The sequence below is a fragment of the Mya arenaria genome, chromosome 16, assembly GCF_026914265.1.
Source record: "Mya arenaria isolate MELC-2E11 chromosome 16, ASM2691426v1".
Taxonomy (NCBI): Eukaryota; Metazoa; Mollusca; class Bivalvia; order Myida; family Myidae; genus Mya; species Mya arenaria.
This window is the reverse complement of record NC_069137.1, coordinates 11,591,370-11,618,782: the sequence shown is the minus strand read 5'-3', so window position 1 is coordinate 11,618,782 and position 27,413 is coordinate 11,591,370. Positions and strand designations below refer to the sequence as shown.

The following is a 27,413-nucleotide window of genomic DNA, read 5'->3' as shown; positions in this document are numbered from 1 at the left end:
TTTAAAGCAAAGCATCATATTATATTCATTAAAGTCAAGGGGGCCAAGGGTACAAGCAATTATCAAGAGTTCAATAAATATACTTAAAACTGACTTTAAAATTACTTAATGAGTTATAAATGTGACACTTTAATTGAGTTAAGAACAGATTCAAAGTAAAAACGCGCTTGTATCGTTAATGATTATACGAAACATTACCTTCATCCCACTATTGAGAATCTTGATACACGCAAAAGATATCGTATCCAACTTTCCTTTAGCAACAAGGGAATATATCTTATCAATTTAAATGGTTTATTTAAAAATAGAAATGTAGAAAAATGTATTCCAGAATAATTTAGGAATAATTAAATGCCAATGATATGTTATAAATATAAAAAGCCTATAAGAAATTTCATATTTAATTATAATAAAGTTATATCAGTAGATAACATTTCTGCAAATACACCTTCTTTCTGAGATTGTATGACTCCATGTGCTGCTATGACACTGTTGGACATATTGTTACAGGAGATTTTACTTTATTAAAAATAGTCTCCTTAGAAAACTGCTAAATAATGGTCCTAAATACCGGAAAGCATCTGAAATTAATTTCCATACATGTAAATTAAAAATGACACTTTATCCAAATATTGTAAAAGCTGAAGGGGTCTAACTTAATGCCTTAATGCCGTGGATGAGTAAACTATTGTACCTAATAGAAAAGAAAATAGATTTTTCAACAGTAATCCATTGGCCCTCCCCCCAAAGTCTATTTCGATAACTCCAAAGCTGATCATGGATATCAAATCTCTATATTAAAAACAAAGCAGCTAATAATGTAATCATAATTTGACGGTTATAGTATGTGAATACTATAATTGAAGAGTTACAATTTTCTAGAACTTACATTCCGGGCCAACTCGATGAAGAAAGTGTTATTAAAATTCATATTGATTCTAATGCTAAAGTTTAATTTATGTTGAATGATGATCAAAAATACATTCCTACAATACATTGGTTACCTAAAATGCATAGAAATCCGTATAAATCATGATTTATTGTTAATTCAATTTCTTTTTCTTCTAAACAAGTTTCAATTTTACTAACATTTTGCTTAACTTCTATTAAGTTTCATGTGAAAAAATACTGTAGTAAAGTTTATGAGAATTCTGGAATTAATCTATTTTGGTCTATCAACAATTCTTTAGATTTAGTTAATGATTTTAAAAGAAGACGGTATAAGATCTCAGTGCTTAAAACTTATGACTTGTCAACGCTTTATACATCTATTCCACAATCTCACAATCTTTAGTTACAAACAAATTGACTCCTCTGATCGAAAAAACTTTTGCGATGAAGAAAACTACTTATAAGGCAGTAAATTTTAAAAAAGCTGTTATTATAAATGATCGCTCAGATAAATATATACATTGGACATGCACAGATTTCATTGATTTTTTTTAAATTTTGTACTTAATAAAACTTTTCTAAAATTCGGTTAATGTTTATATAAGCAAACAATTGGCATTCCAATGGGTGCCAATTAAGCACCTTTACTTGCAGACCTCTTTTTATACTGCTATGAAGGGAATATATGTTGAAATTATCTAAGTCTGGAGATCTCGCTCTTGTTGATAAATTCAATAGCACTTTTAGATATATTTATGATATACTAAGTTTAGATACTTATTTGTTTACAGATAATTTTCAATTACCCTTCACAAATGCAACTGAATAAATCTAATAAATCCGATTTAAAAGCATCCCATTCAGATCGGCAACTCGAAGTTAAGGAAGATGTATTGAGTATCAATCTTTATGATAAACATTAATGATTTTAATTTTTAAATAATAATTACCCTTCTTTAGATGGAGATGTTCCTTGTTCACCATCGTATTTTATTGCACAGTTGATAAGATTTGCTAGAATATGTACAGATGTCAAAAATTTCATCTGTCGCAGTAAACTTATGACGAAAAAACTTCTTAAACAGGGTTTCAGATATTATATATTAAGGAAAACTGCCTCAAAATGTGTTACTGGTGATTATAATCGTATATCGAATCACAATAGTAGTATTAAATCGCTGCTAGCTAATAGTAATGCTCATCCCTATTTTTATGGTAAGGCTTTAAAAAAAAATCGTAAAATTTAAATGTTTCTAGCAGGTTGTTGGGCAGATAGACTCAATAAATTACTTGGATTGTATTTAAACCGTGGATATGAAGGCAATATTTTGAAGAGTACTTGCCTTCTAGTTTTTGAAGATGAATTCCTGAAACAAAATATAGGGTTGAATATAGCGCCTTTAGATAACTACGCTTTCAGTCCTTTGATTTGTTAAAGATTTTGCTAATTTATGTTATCTTTAAAACCATTTTTGCTGACTCTGAGTGTTTTGGCATGTGGCGTCATTTTCTTTAAATACTTTACATAGGTATTCATTTGGAAGAAAAGATAAGCTAATATATGTCGCTTTTATTTTTAATAATGTTTTCTTTATTTGTTCCCAGTTTTGGTTCAATGATGCTTTTTATTATGAAACTCTATGATCACACAGTTTTAAAGCTTTTATTTTATATGGCAGACTGTGTGTGATGCTTATAGTTTCAAACAATGACTGTATCGTATCTTTGAAAAGTGTTTGCATAAGGTGCTCTGAATTGTATTCCTCCGTCTGCAGATATAATTGGGATCTCTAATCATAGAAGAACTTGGAGTTTACCTATAAGTAATTGTTTTATTATTTAGTTTCCTCAAGTTAATGCATACTTTGATAAGATTTACCTTTTTTCTTTATTTAGATTGTTGGGATAAAAGTGAGTTTTGTGCACTTAAACTGGTTTAAACCCCCAGAAAATTTTACATTTTAATGACCGTTCGAAGGCGGTACCTAACAATCCTTGATAAACATACCTAGTTTTTAATGTATAGTGTGTATGTACTGTGCTGTTTGTGGAGTTTTGTGCTGTTCTTCCATGTTTCTTGTTTGAAATTTTTTGTTTTTATGTTCTATGTCTTTGGCGTTTACCCAGTGCCATTAAACCGGGTTTATGTTTAAACTTTTTGCTACTGATCTTGTTACTTTTGTTTTTCGCATTAATATTGCAAATGAGTTGTGTGACAACTTATACTATTTGTTCTGATATATTAAATGAAATTTCACTAATGTATTGATATTTTACAGTCTTTCAACATTTTCATTTCAAAAGTGTGCCATAAATATACTTTGATAGTTTTGCCATTTTCAATATGGATTACACATGCGATTTGTTAAACTTGCTTTTCATACTTGCATTAGTACCTCCAAATTCCTTTATGCTTAGTGCTTCATATGTATTAAAATTATGGCATTTAATTTGAATTTTTTTTTGGTCGCAGGTAAGTAAAGGCAGATAATAAAGATCAAATTCGGTACACCTGATACAGTCAGAAGGGCTGAATGTGCAGAATTTAGGATAACTATCTCAAAATTTGTTAATTGTCATTATAATATTATATCAAAGTACAATAGTTGTCTTAAATCGCTGATAGCTAACAGTATTGCTCGTCCCGATTTCCATGGTGATTCTTAAAAAAATAGTAAAACTAAAATGTTTTAGCAGCTAGTTGGGCAGATGGACTCAATTAATTGCTGTGATCTTAGTTAAACCGAGGATATAAAGGCAATACTTTGAAGCGTACATGCCTTCTGGTTTTTGATAATGAATTCCTCATAAAAATATATAATTGAATATGGCGTCCTTGTAGATCTAAACCTTCTGTTGATTCTATTTTCATAGTTTCAAACAATAACTGCATCATATCTTTGAAAACAAAAATGCATAAGGTACTCTGAATTGTATTCCTTCGTCTGCAGATAAATCGGGATCCCTTATCATTGAAGACCTTGAAGTTTTGTTTTATTATTAAGTTTCCTCAAATAAATGCATGCTTTAATGAAATTTACCATTTCCGTTTTTGCCTTATTGGAATAAGAGTGAGGTTGTGCACACAAATTGGTTTAAACCCTCAGTGAGTTTACATTTTATTGACGGTTTAAAGAAGTACATAACAGTCCTTGATAAACAAACCTAGTTGTTCATAAATAATATATGTACTTTGTGGTGTGTGGAATTTTGTGCTGTTGTTCCATGATTCTGTTCTGTGATTGTTTGTGTTTGGCGTGTACCCTGTGTCATTAAACAGGGTTTATGTTTAAACTGTCGGCTACTGAGCTTCTGTCTGTAGTGTTTCACTTACATATCAAGAAATATCGCATCGTATACAAAACCATAAATGTTCTCAGTTTAGTTTTAAATAATTTAAAATATTTTTAAAATATGAAAGAAATTGTCTGATTATCTTGCTGTTTTATAGTAGACCCAGGCAATTGTAGTGTTCCGGCGCCAGGGCATTAGCATTCTAAAATCAGTGCCACCAGGGAGCTTCCGAAGTGCGTCTAACATTTTTACCCGGGGCGCTTATATTAATCTATGAAGTAAATACGACATAATGCACAAGATATTAAGTGTATCATAAATGTTTATGATAAAGAATCGTTTAAAGGTAAATAAGTTATAATTCAGGCTAACATTTACATTGTTTTTCAGAACAAAAGATGTGCACGGTTGAAGTTAACAATGGCCGATTTGAAATTAAAGTCACTTCCAACGAAGAGAAGGACATCTTCAGTTTTGGCGTTGATGAAGTTGATGTTGGCATCTGCGATACATACTTCGATGGTTCGAGAATGCTTGCACATACATATAAAAACCAGTATAACATAACTTTCACACCAAGTAAACAACAGTGCATCTTCACTATTTTCAAATTAAGTGTAACCCCGGCTATAGTTTACATCTCCTCCGAAGCCAAGGCTATGAAAGAAGTGCTGATTGACGGAAAAGCCATTGAAAGTTGCAAGGACCCATCGATACGGATATTTATCCTTAAAGGTTAGTTCCTGTTTAATGTTCAAGAGTACAATGGTTAGTTTCCAAATCAACCATACTTAAGAAATTTTCAAATGAAAATCGCTCATCTGTAAAGTCTAAATGAATGTCAAAACAGATATTGCGAACGGTTTGACTTAAAAACCATAAACAACAAGACCATAGCAATAACTTTATTGATTTTGGGATAAATAGTTCAAAGATAAAGCTTATAAACTGATGTTTTATGAAAAACTATATATGGAAAATATTTGATGTTTCACCAAAAGTCAAAAGTGGTGAGATGTCGTCTTCATCATTATATGACCTCTGTTATTTTTTAGGCCAGCAGGTCATAGGTAAAAATCACTGTCAACAACCTTTTAAAACAACTGCCCTTTTTAGTATAAACCACATTTTCTTGGCATATTGGCCAAATAAGCGCAGCTTTCGAGAAAAAAAAGTTTAAAACTCATAAACTTTGAGAATACAAATTCATTTGAATTTAAATCCAATTTTACTGGCTACCACAAATTATGCACATTAAAGTCCTTAATAGAGCAACAATTAACATTGATGCATTGTAATAATTATTTATCCAAAAAAGACCTACAAGTTTACTTTTTATTGCGATCGATTGAAATTAATATTTCCTGAATTATGAGTGATTGTTCCATCTTGTGACGCATTTGTAGAAGAAAATTATGCAGTTATTTGTATATCAACTTTGTCATCATTGTAATCATTGCATGTGTAGTGCTTTTGCTGATCTGATAGCATACACCTAAATGTTGTATAATTGTGTCTTTGACCAATCCTAAACAATTATATTGTTCAAGTTATTTTAATGATTGTGCATTATGTTTGTGGTGTATGTATTTGTGAATATGGTGTTAAAATGTTTGTGTCCCTAGCTCATTTGCGTTTTAGCCCTTGCTTCTAAACAAGGTTTAATTTTGAAATTTAGACTACTGAGTTTGTCCCTTTAAGTTGCATTATATTATATAATGCATACTTAGAAAAACAAATCATGGCAAAATAGTTAAGGTTTATTTATGGCAGGTACATTTGACCATTTTGTTTTAACGAATACTAAAATATAATTGTATGCTCGGTTTAAATGGAGGGTTTCAATGGGTCGTAATCACTGATAAACTTTTATCTCTACAAGTCATTTCAAATATAAGGTTAAAATCGTTCATGTCATTTCGAATAATTTAAGGGAAATAAACATTCCTTTTCAGATGGAATAAACATTCGATATTCTTTTTTGATAACATATTTGGGGGGCCAAAGTGGAATTACTTTAAGATTGATAACATTTCGTTTTAATTTTTTTTCAAGACAAATGCAGGTAATAATAAGGTTGCAGTAACTGTTGTTGGATTTTATGTTAGTTTTGTATTATTTGTATAATTTGTTTGCTTGTCTGGAATGTGGCTTTCTTTGTTTGTTGTTGTCGATTTTGAACCAGATTTTCAACTAAAACCAGGTTATAAGAATGGGAATGTCGTTCGGCGAGCTGACAAACGGGTCGGCGTCAAACATTGATTACCGCCCAACAACTTAAGCTAGCATTGATGGAAATTAATGAAATTATGTGTTCATGTGAAGAGCTACATTCGGATGACGTTTAAATTGGTGACGTCAAAGTCATGGTCACTGTTACTAAAAACAGAAAAAAAATGGCTTCAATCCAATAACTTAAGTAAGAAAGTAAGAAATGATAGATAGTGATAAAAGCTGATATGTAGGTAGTTCATGTGAAGAACTAGCTTGCAATTGCGTTTCAAGGCGTCAAGGTCACCGTTACTAAAAATAGCAAAATGGCGGAAACGAATGTTTCCGCCCCAAAATATAGGCTAGCATAGATGGATAGTAATTAAAGTTACTAGTAAGGTAGCTTAAGTGAAGGGCTAGCTTGGTATTGCTTTTGTGGAGTTGGGATCAAGGTCAAGGCAACTGTTACATAAATATAAAAAATGGTTTTCGCCCAATAATTTAAGTAATAATAGTTAATAGTTATAAATTTGGTACCTCCACGAGGAACGCACATAACGACCATCGCCAGCAATTAATGAGCAAATTTGTAAACAAGGCCGGGAAAGACAACAGGCACGAGACTCCTAACAAAGGAAAAGTAGGCCACGCTCATAGTCGTTCTCCTCCCACACCTGTTGAAATTATACACGACAGATCGGACACAACTAAAAAGAATGAAAAGAAAAAATAGTGATACTTTAATTGCTTGTTTCGAACTATATGGCATTCTGCATTTATAAACGGACTATGATTTTGATTTATGATTTGATTACGGCGCATGTTTTATCGCATGCTCTTCTATTAAATACGCATGTTTTTGAACTTACTTAAAATACAAGGCGTTTTTGAAATACAAATACTCATGTACGACACATGTATATTATTTGAAGATATTGTCTTCAGAATTAACCACCACTAGCATATGTATATGTATATATAAATATATATATATATATATATATATATATATATATACATATATATATATATATATATGAATAATAGTATTTAAAAAGAAGTTAAATCAATTATTGACGCAGGTAACATGAACTGATGAAAATTGAGATCAAAGATAAATCCATTGAATTTGCAAAAAATAAATCAAAGGACGTCCGAGATAAAATAACAGCATTGGCAAAAAAAAACTAAATTATCTAGAAGCCAATGATATTAATAATGAGGAAAAAAAAAATGACACGACTCTTTTTGCAAACTCTGTACATGATATTGAAAATGCATTACAAATAATTGAAGAATATGGTAATTTTTCCGGGCTTAGGTTAAATAAAACTAAAACGGTAGGTATGTGGATAGGTAAAGCCAAGGACTTTTCTATTAAACCTGGTAATATCATCTGGTCAAATAAACCAATAAAACACTTGGGATTTATTTTGGTCTCAACCCGAGAAAGTGCGCATCTTTAAATTGGGATTCTAAAGTAGAAAAATGCAAAGAGATAGTTCAAGGTTGGTCAAAAAGAAAATTAAGGTTTTATGGAAAAATACAAATAACAAAAAAGCTACTTATTCCCAAATTCACATATGCCTTTCATGCATTGGTCGTTCCGAATCATGTGATAAAACTATTAAACAAAATCATATTTAGCTTTTTGTGGGATATCAAAAATGAAAAAAATAAAACGAAGGACGCTTATTGCTGCAAAAATGAACGGTGGTTTAAATATGATAGATTTAGAATCTTACATTCACTCAATAAAAATAAAATGGGTGAAACATTTAAATTCAGAAGAAAAAGCTCATTGGAAAGTTATACCTTAATATATGATGCAAAAGTTTAGTAAGGGTTTTCTAGTATTTTCTATGAATTTAGATAGTCCTAAAAGCATTGAAATCAGTCAATTATCTCCCTTTTACAGAGATTTAATTACGTGTTTATGACATCAGGAACCAAGTTCTTTGGGGTAACAAATTTATTAAATTTCACAACAAATCACTAATTTTTTCTTAACTGGATTAATATTTACATATGTTATGCAAATGATATATTAAATGAAGACGGTGTAATTGGTGGGGAAAAATATTTCAAAATTACGCTATAGGCAAACTTGGATATCAGAAAAAAATATTTTAAAACATGTTTTCCCCAAAAAATTGGTTACGAATAACCTCTAGCGAAATATAAAAAAAAATCAAGACTGTCAATAAATAAAAATATTACTATTAATAATAAATCACTTATACAGCTGACAAACAAGGATATATATTCGTATTTGATTAAGGACAAGGTTATCAAACCTCATGTCCATCGCCTTTGGAAACATTATTTTGATAAACAAATAGCTTGGGATTCATTTTATAAAACTATTTATGCCATACCAGACAACAGAATAATACAATTCAAATAAAAAGTTTTAAACAACATTTTTCCGTGCAACGTTATAAAGCATAAGTGGGGTATGAGTAACTCACCAAACTGCAATATTTGCAACACGTTTGAGACATATGAACATGTTTTCATAGATTGTTTAGCAGTCAACTCTGTTTGGCAGATCTTTTCAAATGCCTTTTCAAAATACGGGGTAAACAAGAATATAAGAAAGATTGAATATATTGTACTTGGATATAATATTACTAATCCTGAATATTTTTTATTTAAACCTAATATTCTAGGTTATAGCATATATAACGCATATTTCATCAGCGATAGTAGACGAGAACATGTCGATATTATGCATATCTTTAAAAATGAATTTGTCATTTTATTCTCATGCTATAAAAAGCATAGAGTCACAAACATATGTTTGAACAGATTTGCCGAATATTTCGGCATCATTTAAGGATTTAGTGCATTTCATGTATTATAACATTGTTGTTTTGTGTATGTGTTGAATACAATTTGAAAAAGGAAAAAGTTATACATTTCATGTGTAGGTAGCTTATGTGAAGAGCTAGCTTGGTATTGTTTTCAGGGGGTTGGCGCGATATTTCAATATCAAAAGATTGTCACCAAAGGTCAATATTACAAGAAATGGAAATTGATTTTCGCAAAAATCATTTCGTTATAATTGATGGATATTGATAAGATTTGGTGTGAATGTGAAGAGATAGCTTTAAATTGATTTTGTGGGGGTAACACAAAATAGAAAATGATTTTGCAAAATAATTAAGGCTACTTTTCCCTTACCCATACATGAAATTCATTTGCTATACTTTTTGATTGCCCATATTTAAGACCTGGTTTCGCATTGCGGCATCCTGTAGTTTAAATTTTACATATATAAACAAACTGTACTATTTACAATTATATTTGAGCAGATGTGGTCAATTTCAAGTTAAAATATGTGCATTTAAAGAAATATCAATGATTTTTATGTCCTCTAAAAGCTGAATATAGAAGTAAGTCTGTGTGTCCCTGCTGTTTCCAATCAATATCTGAATAACGCTTAAGCCCAGAGATCATAAACTTAGTAGGCTGGATGGAAAGGATTTACAGATGAATCCTCTAGATTTTGACGTCAGTGGGTCGAGGTCATTATGACCTCCAGCTTAAAATCTCTTTTTGATTAAAAACTGAATAGTGCTTAATCCTAGAGATCAGTTGACATCCACTCTATTTTGCAGTGACTTTTCCTTTCCACTTAAAAATACTTTGCGATTATATAGATCAATATTTCCACCCTTTAATTAAAGGTAGGTAATCATGAAAATATGTTACAGTCCATACAGTTGTTGCATAGGTCTTGAATATCGATAAAGGTGTCTTGATACTGACAATTAGGAGAAGGATTAGAGAACCTATTGACAGTAACACAACATTTTCTGATTTAAATGTTTAAACAATGCGCATTCCTTGCACAGCACATTGGTTAAGATTATAAGAGAATTTCCATTCAAATACACATTTGTTTCATTTTGAATTTCATATTTGACTTAGACACTCTGGTTAAGATTTCGTATGTAAGCACACATAGGTGATATTTCAAAAATTGTTGATGTATTGCATCAACAGTGTATACACTGGTACTCCACTTTCTTAGATAACCAAGAAAGATAACTCTCTTTTGCATTAAAGCAATTTATGGACCTTTTTTGACTTAAAAAAATATGAATAATTTGTACCAGTAGCTTCGTTCGTTTATTCGCGTCTGTATTTGAAAACATATATTATTGTAAATTACCAAAACAAAATTGGATTTAGTTTTTATTTAAGGGTTAATCGCAAAGTGTTTGTTTAAATGTAATTTGTTATGTGTGAAATTCATTTACTTAGTTACGGATATTACAAATATGGTTAGAGTGTGGCATATAGACAAACTAGAGATAATTATACTACAAAACAAAGGAAGGATTAAGTGTCCCAAAATGTCAGTGTTTTTCAAAGAAGATGTATTGCTATAAGTAGGCAGAATAAATATACACAACCAAAATACTTAACATAGTGAAACGATTGAAAAACGTGTGCAGTTTTATTCATGATTATAGTCATTCACATTCACACAAGTTTAACGATGACATTCGAAATTCAGATAAGTGGGAAGAAGGTGCCAATAGTGTCTGAATCTTTCACAGTTGTTAAGCATACTTTTATGAAATCAAACTACGTTTGAAGTATAAACCAAGTGATTTGAAGATTACTGGTCAAGTTGGTATGAGTTTGTTAAAGCGACTTTAATCATATTTATAGGACGGACACAAAGAAACAGCCTTCAGAAAATTAGCACCTCCCTTAATTACCGTTAATTAACCTTTCGCCATGCCGCCTATTTCGTTAGATACATAACATAGGGATATTACAGAATTTACATAACAATTCCCAGTTATTTAATGAAATAGATACCAATTTGTTGTCTAGTAATTTGTCTACTGATGAATGTATGGAAACATTTTCGAATACTGTGTATGATATATCGTTTAAGTGCTTTTGTAAAACATATGTCACAAAGGCTTCAAAATCTTGATACAATTATCCTTGGTTTGATGAAAATTGTAAAAAGAACAAGGATTTAATTTTAAAAGCCAAGCATTTACTGTCCTTAAATAACAGTGATATAAATAAGATTTCATTTCTTACTGCAGGGCGTAATTTTGCTGCAGCTAAAAGAAAATCTAAAGGATTATTTTATAGCCAGGAAAAGTTAAAAGTTGTCTCATATGAGTTAATCTGCTCCACGCAATGGAGGAGATTAGTAAAATTATTAAACTGATGTCCCTTTACAAGTCATGCAATCTCATTAAAATCAGATCTCCAATACACGCTTCACGACGTTACGCTATGTGGATCTGAGGACTTCGCGTAAGGGGTCACCTCAGATTGACCTCTCCACTAGCCAATGAAATTGCTCGTTACGTCGAAGGCAGACACGAAGCTGACGTTTTCTCTAAACGTCATGGCCGAATTAAGCTGTGAGTATATGGCAATTTTACAAAAAATAGCAAATTCGTATTCTCAGAATGGTGTTGTTTTTATGAAACTTTCAGGGTTTCTTCCGAAACTACTTTTCTCTCTGTATACCAAATGCCATTAAAAGGAAACCATTTTAGGATGCTGCAGTAGCCGTTTATTTACGAGGTAAACACCGGCTTCCGTCACTTGTTGATGTAAACCGATTGCTACTGCCTGGATTAAGTTTATAATAAATATTCCTTTCCATCCTGTATTTTCTTTTAACTGTTTTTTTTTTAAGTGTCATTGCTTACTGAAGTATTCCCGTAATTAACACTACCAAAAACAAAATGGCGTCTTAGAAAATTGAACTTGTTTGTTAGTAAAACAATTCCAATATGATCATAATATTGCGAACTATTGACCTATTATAAACGATGCGGATACATAAGCGTGAGTAAAATATTAAATATGAATAGTTTAATACCATAATATTAACGGGTTATTCTGGTGTCCATGAAAAGTTATGAACTGGCTGTATGTCCAGTCGACTGACACTTTCATTTTCACCAAAAATATTACATTATTTATTCATTTCGTATGTACAAATGTTATAATTCTGCTGCAGCATTAGATACTCTGTAAGGCCTGCTTGGAAAAAATTTATTGGAATGAACAGTTTGATAAAAACACCGGATTATGAAACGTAAATACAAAATCGTATTGAACCAGCCGCCCGGTAAGCTCAGTTGTGTAGAGCGTCGTGCTAGCGTTCCGGCGGTCGTGGGTTCGAGCCTCAACCCGGCATACTTAACCTCGCAGGTTACTTTAATATTGTAAATTATTGTAGATCATCATAGTTGATGTGTGAACCAGGCCCTGGCGGAGACCAAGTGTTTATTTCGCCAATATATTGTAATAATAATGTAAATTATAATAATTATACCCCCATAAACGAAGTTTGAGGGGGTATAAAGGAGTGAGCTTGTCGGTAGGTCGGTCTGTCGGTCTGTCGGTCGGTCTGTCCGTCGGTCGATCGGTCTGTTGGTTTTCATGGTTTCCGGACGATAACTCATGAAAGGCTAGACAGACTTGAAAAATTTTGGTACACAGGTGTAACATCAGAAGATACAGGTCAAGTTCGATATTGGGGCTGGTGGGGCCAAGGTCAAGGTCACTGTTCCTAAAAATAGAAACACGGTTTCCGGACTATAACTCATGAAAGGCTTGACAGATTTGAAAAATTTTTGGTACACAGGTGTAACATCAGAAGATACAGGTCAAGTTCGATATTGGGGCTGGTGGGGTCAAGGTCACTGTTCAACGTGATCACAGAATGAGAGGGCGCTGCAAGCAGTGCCCTGATTGGCTGGCTAGAGAAAAACTGTGGGTTACAACATACAGAACCAGACAGAACAGACGTATATCTTAACATTTACTGTATCAGGTATCATGGATGGTAAGTGCTGCTTAACCTGTGTGTAACTGTTCATTGTATTTGTACTATAATAAATGCAATACAGTACTGTCCAAATGTATTTAATCTTGTCCCATGGATGAATGTTACTGATGCACTTGTCCACAATAATACATTCTTAAAAAATAGACCTACACTAATATTAAAGCAAGTAATTATAATTTCACTGCTTATTTAAAGAATACAATTTTTATGTACATGTTATTGTGTGCAGAATAAGTTACTAACTAATGTTACATTGACATGAAGTGAAATGAATGTGTGTGTGTTTTGACAACTTATTTCTTTTAGTTGAACAATTTAGGAAGTCCAGCTGTCCGAAAGTCTGAGAAGAATGTGTTCCGGTATTAACCATATCCATATGGTAATCTTTAGACACAAACAGAACAGGTGAATACATATTCAATTAAAATTTTCATCAAACTTTTTTTTAATTTCATTTAAGGAATAGAAAATAGGTAGATATAATACTACTTGAAGTTAATGTTTAAAGCATCTTTGGATTCCATGTGTTTGCAATATGTGTGTAAAGATAAAAGAAGCTTTTTTGAAATTTGAATGATATTATATTTCAATTCTGGAAATATACTTGTTAAGTATTATTCTTTCACTCTGTCAAAGAGGGATATCAGTAAAGAAATTTAAAGTAAATCATATCAGATGACTTAACATTTTTTATTACTTAGAATCCAAAACACAACATTATTGTAGCTAAGCATTTATTAAGAATTTATTTATTCAACTATTCTTTCAATTTATTATTAAGGTACACTATGGAAGTGCAGAATAACTGGGACTCTGGCTGCCTCATAACAGCAACCATTATGTAAACAAATATGTTAAGAAAAAAGAAAACAGGAGTGAAAATATTTGAAGTTCACATTAAACATGATCAGCTATGATGAATTTGATCATTTATACAGATCAGTGATATTCACTTCATTAGCTATATACTGCACATGAATACAGTTTGTCACCAATCATTAACTATTTTATTTGTTAATTGTTGTATTAAATGTGTCTCTTTATGTAATGTTTATGTTATGGTTAAAGTGTATTAGTTTGAATTTACCAAAATAAAAAGTCTTAATGTGACATACACACCATTTAGCAGCTTAGTGTTTGAGATGAGATTTTGTCAACTGACCCAGCTTCTGTTCATACCTACTGATTCACTTCATTAAATCAATAACTACTGAATGCTGATTTACCTTAATAAATGTATACCAGATTTGAAAAGTACTGCCATCCCAATGGACAAAATATAGTTTTGAACACTAAGGTTACATATATCGGGTATCTATTTTATTTAATAAACTGCTTCCATGAATACGATGATCTCATTTATTTTTCCTGTTTATTTAAAGTATAATTAATCAAATCACCGAGTTAGATACAGACGTTTGAGAATAATTAAGTCACTTCACCCTCCCTCTATTTTGGCTGAAAGAGAATCTATGTTTTCTTTACAGATTGTTCCATTACATGTATAAACTATAAAAGAAATCGAAATATGATCGAAATTTCTCTGAAGTGAAATATAATTAAATTAATTTAGTACAAAAAGTTTAGGTGGTGAAAGCATCTAAACACCCAACTGTTGACTGCTTTCAACCAGTTTATCAGATGTGTACAAAAGAAGGTTGTTGTTTTTTGTAACAAAAAAGGTTGTTGTTTTTTTTGTAAAAAGCTTTTCCGACTGCTATGTGCGCTCTGTATTTTATCAATATCGCGAGAATACTCCGCTCGAATGATGTGATTATTGAATTGTAGTGAATATGATGATGAAGTAGATATTAAAATCTTCCATTTTATTAGCCGAAACACTTCCTACATATCAAAACCTGCAGTCGGGTTGGCAAAGGCGAAACCAATTATGTCCAATGTAATTATTAATATTTAGAGTGATAATCATAAAGAGTAACACCCTAATTCACTTTTCTAAGTATAACTTAAATGAAATACCCCATAAAATATTCATATTATTCACCTGATTCAGTCTTTACTCTTAAATCAAAATATTTTTGGGCATTCTCTGAAAAATAGAAGATTTTTTTACTCCAATGCAGAGGGTCCCAGCCTCCTGGGTTTTTCATATTATCTTAAAACCTGTTTGATGATTCATACTACTCCTAACAAATGATATAATATAAAAAAATCTTATTATTTGTTAAATGAACCCCACTCTTCTAAGTTCCAAAATATTGCAGCTGCAGGGGTTTCCCTCGTAAAAATAACGAAAAAAACCGACTGAGCTTTACATAATCAAATACAAGTCGAGTTAAAACTTACCTGGCTTACAGTAACATTTACTGTGCAACATCATTAGCATAGATGATAGTTTACACATGCTATACTTAGGTGTTTACATATAACATTAACAATGTATCAATATGAACACTTGTAAGCATAGATATGTGCAAATAATGACTAACTTATAGCATTTAACTGGTCAATCACCGTGATCAACGTCTGATAACGAAGTTCAGGTCCAGGAATCTAGACAATGATGTTGCTCGTGCTCGCGAATTTTGTATTTCATTGTCAAATTCAAAACATCACATGCTCTCGTTTAAAAGCATTATATAACTTTCTTTAATCCAGTTAAGTTTATATTGTCGTTTTCCGATTCAATTGAACTGTCATCCTTGACCTTGTTATTTATTTCACGCTTCGTTAATTTATCAAAGGCTAACAGTCACTGATTTTCTGAAAGAAAGTGTTAAAACGGGCAGGGAGATCCCGGGTCAGCATCGTCACCAACGACGCCATTTAAAGTTTCAACCAAACCTGCTACCTTACGAACGTTATCATTGGTCATGATTTAGTGCACCTGCTTATGAATATGCAAGTTATAAAGGTTAACTTGAGGTGACCTCTAACGTTATGTTCTCAGATCGTACATAACGTAATGAAATGAAGTGAACGTCACGATATGATTTTAATGAGATTGCAAGTCATGTGACTTTGATAATAATGAAGTGGACTTTTTCATAGATGCGAATTATTTTATTTCACCATATATTTGTATTATATTTAATTATATATATGACACTTTGATACGGTAAATAGAGATGCATTATGGATAAAGTTAATACAAACAGGAATTAGGTGTAAAATGACCAATATTATCAAATGTATTTATAATGACATACAGTCATTAATGACGGATTTAGAACGTTTATCAATGTATATGATTTTATTCGCTGATTAAATTGTATTATTTACCACAGATCCACCAATTTTACAAGCACAGATGGATGTTATTCACCATTATTCTGTTTAATGGAGATTACAAATCAATGTAAATAAAACTTAAGTTTGTGTTTTTGAAAACAGGTAGCAAGCTAGAAATGTGCAATTTTATATTAACAATAAATTGGTGAATATAGTCGATAACTTGAATTATCTTGGTGTCAATTTTCACTACACAGGCAATATGTCACATGCAGTAAACATCTAAATGATCAAGCTCTTAAAGCCTACCATAGTCTCTTGTCATTGTTTGACAAAGTTCATCTCGTTATTTAAATTAAATTGTTTTTGTTTGACGCTCTGATTATTCCAATTTTATTGTACGGATCAGAGGTATGGGGGTTTATAACTTTAAGGTAGTTGATAAGCTACATATTAGATTTCTGAAATATATTTTAGGTGTAAAGCAACAAACCCCTAACTCTGCTGTATATGGTGAAATTGGCAGATTTCCTTTATCTATTGAATGCAAGGAACGATCTGTTAAATTTTGGTTAAAAAATATGAAAAACTCACCAATAAATATGGTGTATAATGATTTGAATTCTAATACAAATAATTCTTCTGGGCAAAAGAGAATAAACTCTATTATTGATCATATTGGTTTGATAGATGTAAGACAAAACTTTGATGTGAATATAAATTATCTTCCTTTACTTAAATGTAGAATTCGTGACCCGTTTATTCAAGACTGGAATGCATCTATATATGATATGCCAAAACTGTCACTGTATTGAAAACTTAAGGAAAACTTTTCTTTTGAAAATGATCTTGTACAGATTAAAAATGATAGATTAAGAAAATATATGACCTGTTTTAGATTATCAGCACATAATCTTAAAATTGAAACTGGTAGATATTTTGGTACTGCCAGAGCTGACAGAAAATGTAAATGCTGTTCTTCAAATATGATAGAAGACGAGTACCAGTTCATGTAGTGTTGTACTATATACAATAGATTGAGACAAACATACTTAGGCAACACCTCCTGGCCATCTATAAATATGTTGAAATCTGTATTACTAAGCAAATCAACTATTAAGTTACTATATACTGTAAGATTTATCAAATTTGCAATGGAATTAGGAAAATCTACCCTGGAACTTGAACTGTTTCTAAAATTTACTGATAATAATTAAGAATATAATCATGATTTTTAACTTACCTGTCTGATTATTATGTTGTTGTTTTTTGTGTCTTTTTGGAATTGTGCTCTCTATTGTACTATTAAATCTTTGTGTTTGTTTATGTTATCGCCATGACCATGTGTTTAATGGCCATGGCAATTTGTATGCCGATTTTTTGCCAATAAACTTTGAAGTTTGTTGACTGGACGTCATTGACCTCGTGAAAAATTATAATCATAAATGCGATGGGCGTTATGCTTATATAGCGGGGTATAGTGAAAATTAGATTAAAAAGATGACGTCCGCGGTAAGCAAAAACCGCGGCAATGTGCGAAATCTGCAAAGAACGTCTGATTGGTAGTGTATAATGCAAATTAATGCCCTTTATCATTCGACATAGAAATTATGATTTAGTTTGTGCATGTAGGCACACATTGGTTAATATCTCTGCAATTACTTTATGTATTGCATTATGACTCAACCACTATACCTACTTAAATAACCAAGTTGGAGTTTTCAAATAATTGCTCATAAATATTTGACATGGAAAGTGTGGTTAAGGTTTTGCATGTTACCACATTTAAGTCAATATCTCGCAAATACATCATGTATTGTATTAGCACTTGAATCAAATGCTTCAAATTATCAATACGTCTTAATTGGTCAAGAACAACAACCCTATCATGCAAAGTATTACTTTCCTTTATTTTTCGGCAAAAAATTGTATTGAATCGAAACTTCAAAGAATTAAGTATGATTGCTCTATCTTCCATATAATGCAAATTTGCCCCTTTTATATTTGACTAAGAAATTGTGGTTAAAGTTTTCCCTTTAATCTTATTTTATAATGATCCATGCATGCTTTACTTAAACTTTGCAGTCCTTTAATTTAAACGCGGCGTAAAAGTCGAGCGCGCTGTCTCTGTGACAGGTCTAGCCTTTCTTTCTTTGTTTTAAAGCTGCCTTTTGAATAATATGTTCTACTTCTGCAGTATGTAACACAAATTGTGATTGTATAAAGAATAAGCACATCTATCTGTGACATCACAAGCAACTTTGAAAGCTTCATTTCTATTTTGCACTAGCTATTTGTAGTCATAATATCCCGACCAAATTTGATTATGAAATTAAACGCCAAACTTTCAACTGTGTAATCCTCCTTTTAACATACAGCAGCTGTCTTTCTCAATGTAAATTATTATGATAATCAGACAAAGTTTTAGTTTAAGGTTTGGCTCCTTTTTCATTGTTGTTCGCTCCAAACAGGTGACAAATCAAGTGATGTGGAAATTTTGAATAATTTTCCATATGTTTCTCAAATTCTAACAAAGATGCTTTAAGGGAGAATAATAACTGACATACATGTTTATGTTTTCTAGCAAACGAATTGGAATCGCACGACAGCATTTTTCCTGTGGTTGTTATTGCTGGCATAGTGCTGCTACTCATTGCAGCATTGATAGGACTTACTGCTGGTCTTGTTTGGAAGTTGTTAAAAAGAAAGGTACCTAAATACTATTAAAATAAGCATATTTTCTATTGAATGAAGACAATTATTATTTTGTTAAATTTCACACATTTTAATAACCAAACGCTAACTGAGTATTTTTCAACATTTGAAAACATTGGTTTACATTAGGTGTTATTAATAGAATGATGATTTCTTTCAGTGCTTTCTTTTCACAATTTTTCTTTTGATTTCGGGGCTTTTTTCCAAAACATGCGTCATTTTTGACTCCTATTTGGAATTCCAATTTTGCATAGAATTTTACATGACTGCTAAAACAATGGACAGAAAAGATAATATAATGTGATACTGTTTTATTTCTTATCAAATTCACATACAAAAATTGTTTGGATGTCAATTATTTTGAGGAAGAAATTCAACCTGACACAGACCACCCCCCCTCCCCAGATAATTTCAAAAATAGTTTTTTCTTTATAAAAATATGTTTAAGATAAAATGGCAGTAATGGCCATGTTAATTTTATATGCATATATTTGTTTTGAATATGACCAGAGAAAACAAAACTGTAAATTAAAATATTTTCAATGTTTCCTTTTTTAATTTTTGCCCGTTTTATACTATTTTTATTGAAAACAATACATCTTAAGTCAGAAAAAAAACAGTCCAGGATTAAGTTGTATCTAAATTCACCTAATTCACCTGAAAAATAAGAAAGTATAAACAAACTGTCATTTTTGTGTTTTCCCTTATGTAATGACCCTTGCAAATTATTATTGAAAGCATTAATTAATTGTACAGGTGAGTAACACCATATCTTAAAGAAAACATCCACAATAGAAATATTAGCAAATGATTTTATCTGAGACTGGCAACGTGTTATAAGGGAGTACCCCTATTTATCATAGTTAAGTCGAGAGCTTAAACCATTGAGATAACAACGCGTTACAATTAACGTTTGTATATTATATTCAGATAATTCATCTTGATATACAGTCTCTTTGTTCCAGTTTTATATGTTAATTTATTTTTTTAAGAACAAATGTTCCGTGAAAATATTCAAATACAATTTTATTTTTGGCATTGGGCCAAACTTACGAGTTTGGAACCCAAAAATGGTACGGAAAAAAACACTGTTTCCAAATTAATCACAAAAAAATAATATACTGTTATGCTACTTTTATTTGAGACATGTCTAGCTTCAGGTCCCCTTGATGACAATAAAGATGGTGATTCTTCGGTCGAAAAGAGTACATTTATACATGACCATGGAACCGATGGTAATCATTAATAGAACAATGAAACATATTTTACATTTTGATGTTGTGTACATGTTCTAAAATGGAATTGTTGGCTTTAACAATTAGATTATTGCAGCACTGGTACATATGTTTTCCCCTATAATAATGTTTAAAATGTTGAATTACTTTATTTTGTTCGAGGTATGGCTGAGACAGATGGAGGATTGTGAGAATATGCACGTAGTGCTCTTGAATCCTGATGCAATTTTCTTTTTTCAGGAAATGTGAATGCAGCATTGTTTTCTGAGGTAACAATTTGAGCAAAGACATTCCTAAATGAGGCACAAACGGTGTATCCCCAGCTATGTCAGCCACTAATTTCTTCTTAAATGACTGTTTAAGCACCCATATTTCTTGAAAAAAAAATTATATTGTCAAATTTCTTTTTCTTACTTATTATACAGATATATAGGATTCCGACACGAGTTGTCATTTATACAAGATTTTATTAATAATTGTTCATAAAATTTGTTAGTAAGCGAGCCTCTGGGGAGCTTACTAACAACTTTCATGGACGAGTTTAATAAAAATCTTCTATAAAATGACAACGAGTGTAAGACTTTTTTATCACATGCTTAAAACGGTGTTTTTATTACCAATTTAGTTCCACTTTCTGAACCGATTGTTTGACAGCCAATGTTCTCAGAGTGGAATGTCAATGATGCGCCATATGAATAGTTCCTAATGAAAATGAAAAAAAAAAATAGCTATCAGTTATCGAGTTTTATTTCTGATGAAGCGCTAAACAAGTCACAAATATAAAAATGTGTAGTAAAATATTCAACAACCTGAATAACGAACAATTTTAACAAAAAAACAAACAATAAGTACACAATTTGATGACGTCACACTGAGAGTACATGCATGTACGCGGTTTATGTGACCATCATCGGTCTGTCAAGTGTTACTGTGTGCACGGATTTCAAAGTTATTCGCTGTCGCTTTCTACGATGATTTTGGAGCGTTTTCTTAGTGTTCCTGGATTTTTACAACATGCAGATGATTACGGCGAAGCCTTACTCTCTACTGCATGGATGTTGATGTTGAAAAATTTCCACCAAAAAAGTTACCCGAGAACATGATGTTCTAGCCGTCATTGCCATGGGATGTGTAAAGAGAAGCCTGTGTTGCGGAATTCTTATTTGTGTTTTTGGTAACCGACAGTTCTTCAAACTGTCAAGAAAAAGGCATTGATTGCATATTGCCTGTGTTTGTCAGGATGAAGATGTTTGAAATGTTCTCGTGTTGTTTATCACTAATGTGGCTGTATTTGTTGACTGACTGGATTTTTCTGTGACTAGTGATCTGCATTATCTGGTCGGAGGAACATTGTTATCAGAAAGTTTTCGAAAAAGATGCTTTCTGGCATTATGATTCGTTAGCAATTTGTCTCCCGGAAGTCCTACAGCTTCATTATTGAGGTAGGTAAGTATTTGTTGGCGTTTAAACCATTTTTTTACAAACAATGCGGATGTATATCTAGGTCGCGTGTGATTAGCCAATATAAATGACTGATATGTTATCTTACTCATATGTAGGATAAAAATATTCGTAATGGGTATATTACACGGAAAACAAGGGTAAGCATGTGATAAATTGTTTATACGGATTTTAAATATGAAATCCCTTAAGCAGTTTAACAACTTTTAAATTAAGAATATTACTCTGGTTACTAGTATACCAAATAAATAACAGCGTTCTGAGGTGACACATCTTTAAAATGACTTAAGATTGGGGCCATATAGGTCATTTCATCAAGAATCTTAGGAGCAGTTTTGTTCCTAGGAGACATTTTGCAGTGAGGTACCACTGTTTAAAGCACATCCTAGTTGCACAATTGATGTATTCAAGTATTGACGAATTGCCACCCCCAGTGCTAACAATACTATTACTTCTACTTGAACAAAACAACAAGACATGTATCACACTATTTTAGGTAGAACTGAAACTGAAACTGTATGTAACATGACTGTGAATAACATTAGGAAACTGCATCTAATTAGCTACATAGAATTTTCAGACTGTCTACTGATGTTTAAAATCTCACTAAATCATCATGATAAGTAACTCTTTCTGACATATTATTGAAATTATGGCCTTTTTACTTAAAAATATGGTTAGGGTATTGATTTTGACCACAATTGTTTCCATAACTCAGCAAATATATCATGTATTTCACTAACTCTTTATACAATTTAGTTAGATAACTCAGTACTTCACATGATGTAAATATGCCGCTTTAATATTTGACTTTGTTTTGCATGTTAGCACATATAATGTCATGCTTAGTTCACTAACTCAAGCTAATATAAACCCTTGTCAGATTTTTGGACAGAATAGTGTAATTTGTTTAAGTGCAGGCGGGAAGCTGTTTAAACAAAGTAATACTACGGCAACTTCATACATGGTCGCAATACACTGTGGTGGAAATAAATTTGGAAGAATGAAATAAATTTCACCTCGTTGGCACCGAAAAAACTATTGGCTACATCACTAGTTGAATATATGTTTTGGTGCTCACTAGGTTAAATATTTTACGATCTGAAACAGACAATTATCCTCTTTACTTTTGTATCTGTTTTTTTTTTGTATTTGTTTAAAGCATTAATAAATTCCACTTTTGGCAATCGGCTAATCCTAAATTCTTATTTTCTGTTTTGATATGACGCTCGTTTTAAAATGTGGATATAAATACCACATATCCTAATATTTGCATTACAGTTTAAACTTGAACTGGGAATGGAAACCATGTATATCAGTCTACTAGTTCAAAAAGCGCATTTAAAGCTTAACAAAGACATGTTTTTATATTTTAAGGTAAAAAATGTATTTTTGAATTTATTTAGTGCAAAATAACGTTTAGAGGAACCTACGGTACTTTCCATGTTTTTTTTATTTAGATAAGAAAGCGTTCAAACATAAAATTACATTATGTCACACACATTATATGAAACTATGGAGTACAATACTGAGAAAACTAAGAAATGGTATTTAAATCTAAGAACTTGATTAAGCAAATGCATTTACAATACTTGTATACGCTTTTTTTTTGAAAAGATTTCATACCGGATAAAATGTGTTCGTGTTCTTTAAAAAGTCAATATGTGTCACTTTTTCTTACATAACAATATGCCATCAATTAAACACTGTTTTATTTATTATAATGATATGATGCGCAAGTAAGATCAGTTTTTTTTGGCATTAAGGGAGTGTAGAGTTCTTTTTTTTATCTTTTTTTAGTTATGCATAATTGAAGGATAATACAGCATTCCTTAATTTCACAGAATTCATACAAATAAATAGCAAAATATAGTAAATACGTGACATAGCTTAAATTATATAGCTTTACTTTCTTTCTTTGTGGACTTGTTTCTACAATTTAGCTATATGGACATAAATTATTGGTATAATATATATTGTATATATAATGTGTGTGATATATCTTATACACTGTTTTGTGTGATATTCCTTTGTAAACGACTGGTGCGATATTGTTTATATAAATGTTTTGTGTTATATTTCTTATATAAATGATTTGTGTGAAACCAATTAGATATATGTTTGTGTGAAGTCAATTAATTAAATTTGATTTGTGTGAAATGTTTTATACATATGATATGTCTAACAAATCTTTTATACATGAAACGTGAGCTTTTTTTTTATGTAGATGAGTTTATTAGTATTTGTTTTATTATTAAGTTTCCTCAAGTAAATGCATTTTGATAAGATTTACCTTTTGCCTTTTTTCTTTGTTTAGGATTGTTGGGATAAGAGTGAGGTTTGTGCACTTAAACTAGTTAAACCCCTAGTAAATTTACATTTTACTGACTGTTCCAAGGCGGTACCTAACAATCCTTGATAAACATACCTAGTTTTATATATATATATATATACATACTAAAGTATGTATGCAATGTGATGTTTGTGGAGTTTTGTGTTGATTTTCCATGTTTCTTGTTTGTGATTTTTTTGTTTTTATGTTCTTTGTCTTTGGCGTTTACCCATTGCCATTAAACCGGGTTTATGTTTAAACTTTTGCTACTAAGCTTGTTTCTGTAGTTTTCGCATAAATATTGCTTGATATTTCTTGTAAACGAGTTGCTTGATATTCTTTACATAAATGATGTGTTATATAGTTCTTATTTACATATCATTTGTGTGATATTTTTATGTAAATGATGTGTGTGATCTATATTGTATTAAATATGTGTTCTGTATTTCTTGTCTCGTGTGTGATATTTATAATATAACTAATAGATGTGATATTTCTTGAAAACATGATATGTGTTATAGTTCTTGTATACATGCTTTTGGTCTGATAGTTTAAGGATAAATGACCTAAAAACATTGCTATGCTCTTTGCTCACAATCGAAACACACAGGCATCCTAATAATGTTACAGGTAACTGATAGGAACCGTCTTCGAACGGCCAGGCTTATACAGTAAACACAAGTCTACACTGTATGTTCATAGTAACACATTTGTCTGAACATACATATATATTACAAAAATAAAATGGTATGCCTTTTCAGAGCCAGTATCGGCTTGATAAAAACTGATAAAGTACCCGAAAACTAAGTACAAAAATCACATGCAAACGAAGGTTATAAGCCGAAACATCAGAACTTGCTATTAAACTGCGATAAAGTCAAATTAAGACAGCCATTAGATAAAAGCTCACAGTTGCATGGTTAGAAATAATGCCTTCATAATGTGTAATAGTGTATGTACCACTGTACAAACGAGGAGGAAAACAACTATGCTGTAGTATATTCTCCGAGATATAACATCTAACTAAATTGACATTTCACAAAAAGTCTCATATATATGACGAGCATCCGGCATCAGAAAACTAGTAAATCTATTAAGCAAAAGTAATCATTCAACTTTGCTCCAGACTTGTATAATTTATATCACCACTTGGGAAACACAAATAAGGTAGTATCTTAGATGGAAGTCAACAAGTGTCGTCGCAGAGAGAATCAGCATAAATGTTACGTAAGAAATTATTTTCTAAATGCTAAAGGCATGTATGTGTAGAATTATTTATAGAATGAACCATGGTTGACAATGGATTTTGGTTGATAATTGCCTGGTATCCTGTATAGTACATGTATTATCCTGTATAATACGTACGTTTTGTCATTTGTCAACGATTTCAAATGGATTTAAAAAGTTGTTTTGCGGAGTAATGAAGGATGTGTCAGTTAACTAGCATATAGTCTGAAAGTCTTAAAACTAAGATATACCAAAATTATTGTTAATGGCATAAACTGCAAAAATAACGAGTGACTGGAAATCAAAATAGTAAACCTTTTCGTACGTGATTCCTAAATAAGCCTGCGCTTTTTCAATTCTTCAAATATTTCCTGTTTTACATCGTCTGATTTTGATGTTCAATAGTGAGCACAGCTTACTGAGGGTCTATCAAGCCTAGGTGCAGTCACATGTACCTCGGCTTGAATGACCTTAGGCTGTTCGCTGGAATAATTAACATATTTCAGCTAATAATGTAAAAGAAACCTGTATTTTCAAGTTAAAGATCTAAAAATCTAGCTTATTTATCAAACATATGTAAATAATATGATTTGAATTCTGAATTGTATATTTATAGGTTTTTTTTCCGTAAATGAGGAATTATCTAAAAATGTCATCAATGTACTTAACAGTATTGTCCATTCTGTTAACAAGAATCTCAGACCTATAAATGTTTATCATGAATTCACACTCGTAACAATAAAAACTGGTTAGCAAGTATACGTGCAGTTTCCTTTTAAAAACAAGCTGATTGTAAAATGGCAAATGTTACCGGTTGAAGTACTGTTGCTTTTATTACTTGAAAAACTGTGCGGCGGAGATTGTTGCGTTTTTTACTAGTATAACTTCCATCTGTGGGGTATAACATTTCAAACTGCTTGCATACATTTCCTATCACACGAGACGAAAGGTCGAGTGCGATGTATCTTCACGCAAGTCTCGAGAAGCGATTCAATCCGAACCACCAACCGACTCACAAAGTACTTCTTTATCCCATGAATTTTAAGTATTATTTTTAAAGAAATAGCAAAAGCATATAATTTCGAAACAAATATTTTGGATGTATGCGAAAGAGATTGCCCATGCCGACTTAGCTCACTTACTCTCACCATGAATAGTAATATTCGGAACGGCCTTGACCACCTGCACCACCACCATGTAACTAAATAAACGGTTTAAAAGTTTCTTTCAATATCTGAAGTCAAGCATAAATGATTTATTTAATAACCTTATATGATATAAAAACAATGACTGTATAGAACTGAATTGTACCGGGAAAATATATGTTTTTAATAACAATGAACGAGATCATTCATTTCGATACATTTTATTTGGACACATTTAAAGAAACCGACTTCTAACATTGATCATACACGGATATGAATGTCTTTTCAAACATGTGACCTACACCAACTATGTTTTAAATTACTGTATCAGGTACAGTTATTTCGCACCTCCCGCCCTGACCGAATAAAATTTTCTTATTTCTTCATTTGATTTTTACCAGATGATCTTTAACATTATTTTATGAATGCAGATAAATATGGGTCTGCAAAAGCATTCAATTAATGAACGTAAGAAACATTATACAGATTTCAATATAAATCAAATATTAAACAACAGTGCCATCTGTGCTTAGAATTGCTTCAACTGCGTAGTTGTTACACCATTTGCATTTGTTGCATATCTTCTTCTTGATATTTTTGTAGGAATAATTGAAATGTAGATGAACTGGTAACAAATAAATTTTCTTCCAAATGCTAAAACAAAAACGTTAAAAGTGTATTGTGCAAACCATGTTTTTTGATAAAATAAATAATGATTATGTTTTAATCGGTTATGTTTCCGCCGAAGCAAGATAATAAATACGACCGATCCAATAAGAATGTCTTAATAATAATCTGAAATATCCATACAGATTAATACATTTAACAATGATGACATAAATAAAATGTTCTTCTTTCACTCA

The 27,413-nt window shown here is 31.4% G+C and overlaps 1 protein-coding gene across 1 annotated transcript in view; it reads left to right on the top strand.

Annotated features, from left to right (window-relative positions):
* LOC128222524 (uncharacterized) overlaps positions 1 to 23,507 on the top strand; it is a 31,389-nt gene extending 7,882 nt beyond the window's left edge. The window contains exons 5-8 of the mRNA XM_052931571.1: positions 4,576 to 4,920; positions 19,020 to 19,144; positions 20,305 to 20,385; positions 20,626 to 23,507. Coding sequence (XP_052787531.1) covers positions 4,576 to 4,920; positions 19,020 to 19,144; positions 20,305 to 20,385; positions 20,626 to 20,634 — 560 coding nt within the window. The 3' untranslated portion in view covers positions 20,635 to 23,507. The remainder of the gene's footprint in view (positions 1 to 4,575; positions 4,921 to 19,019; positions 19,145 to 20,304; positions 20,386 to 20,625) is intronic.
* The last annotated feature ends 3,906 nt before the right edge of the window (positions 23,508 to 27,413 follow it).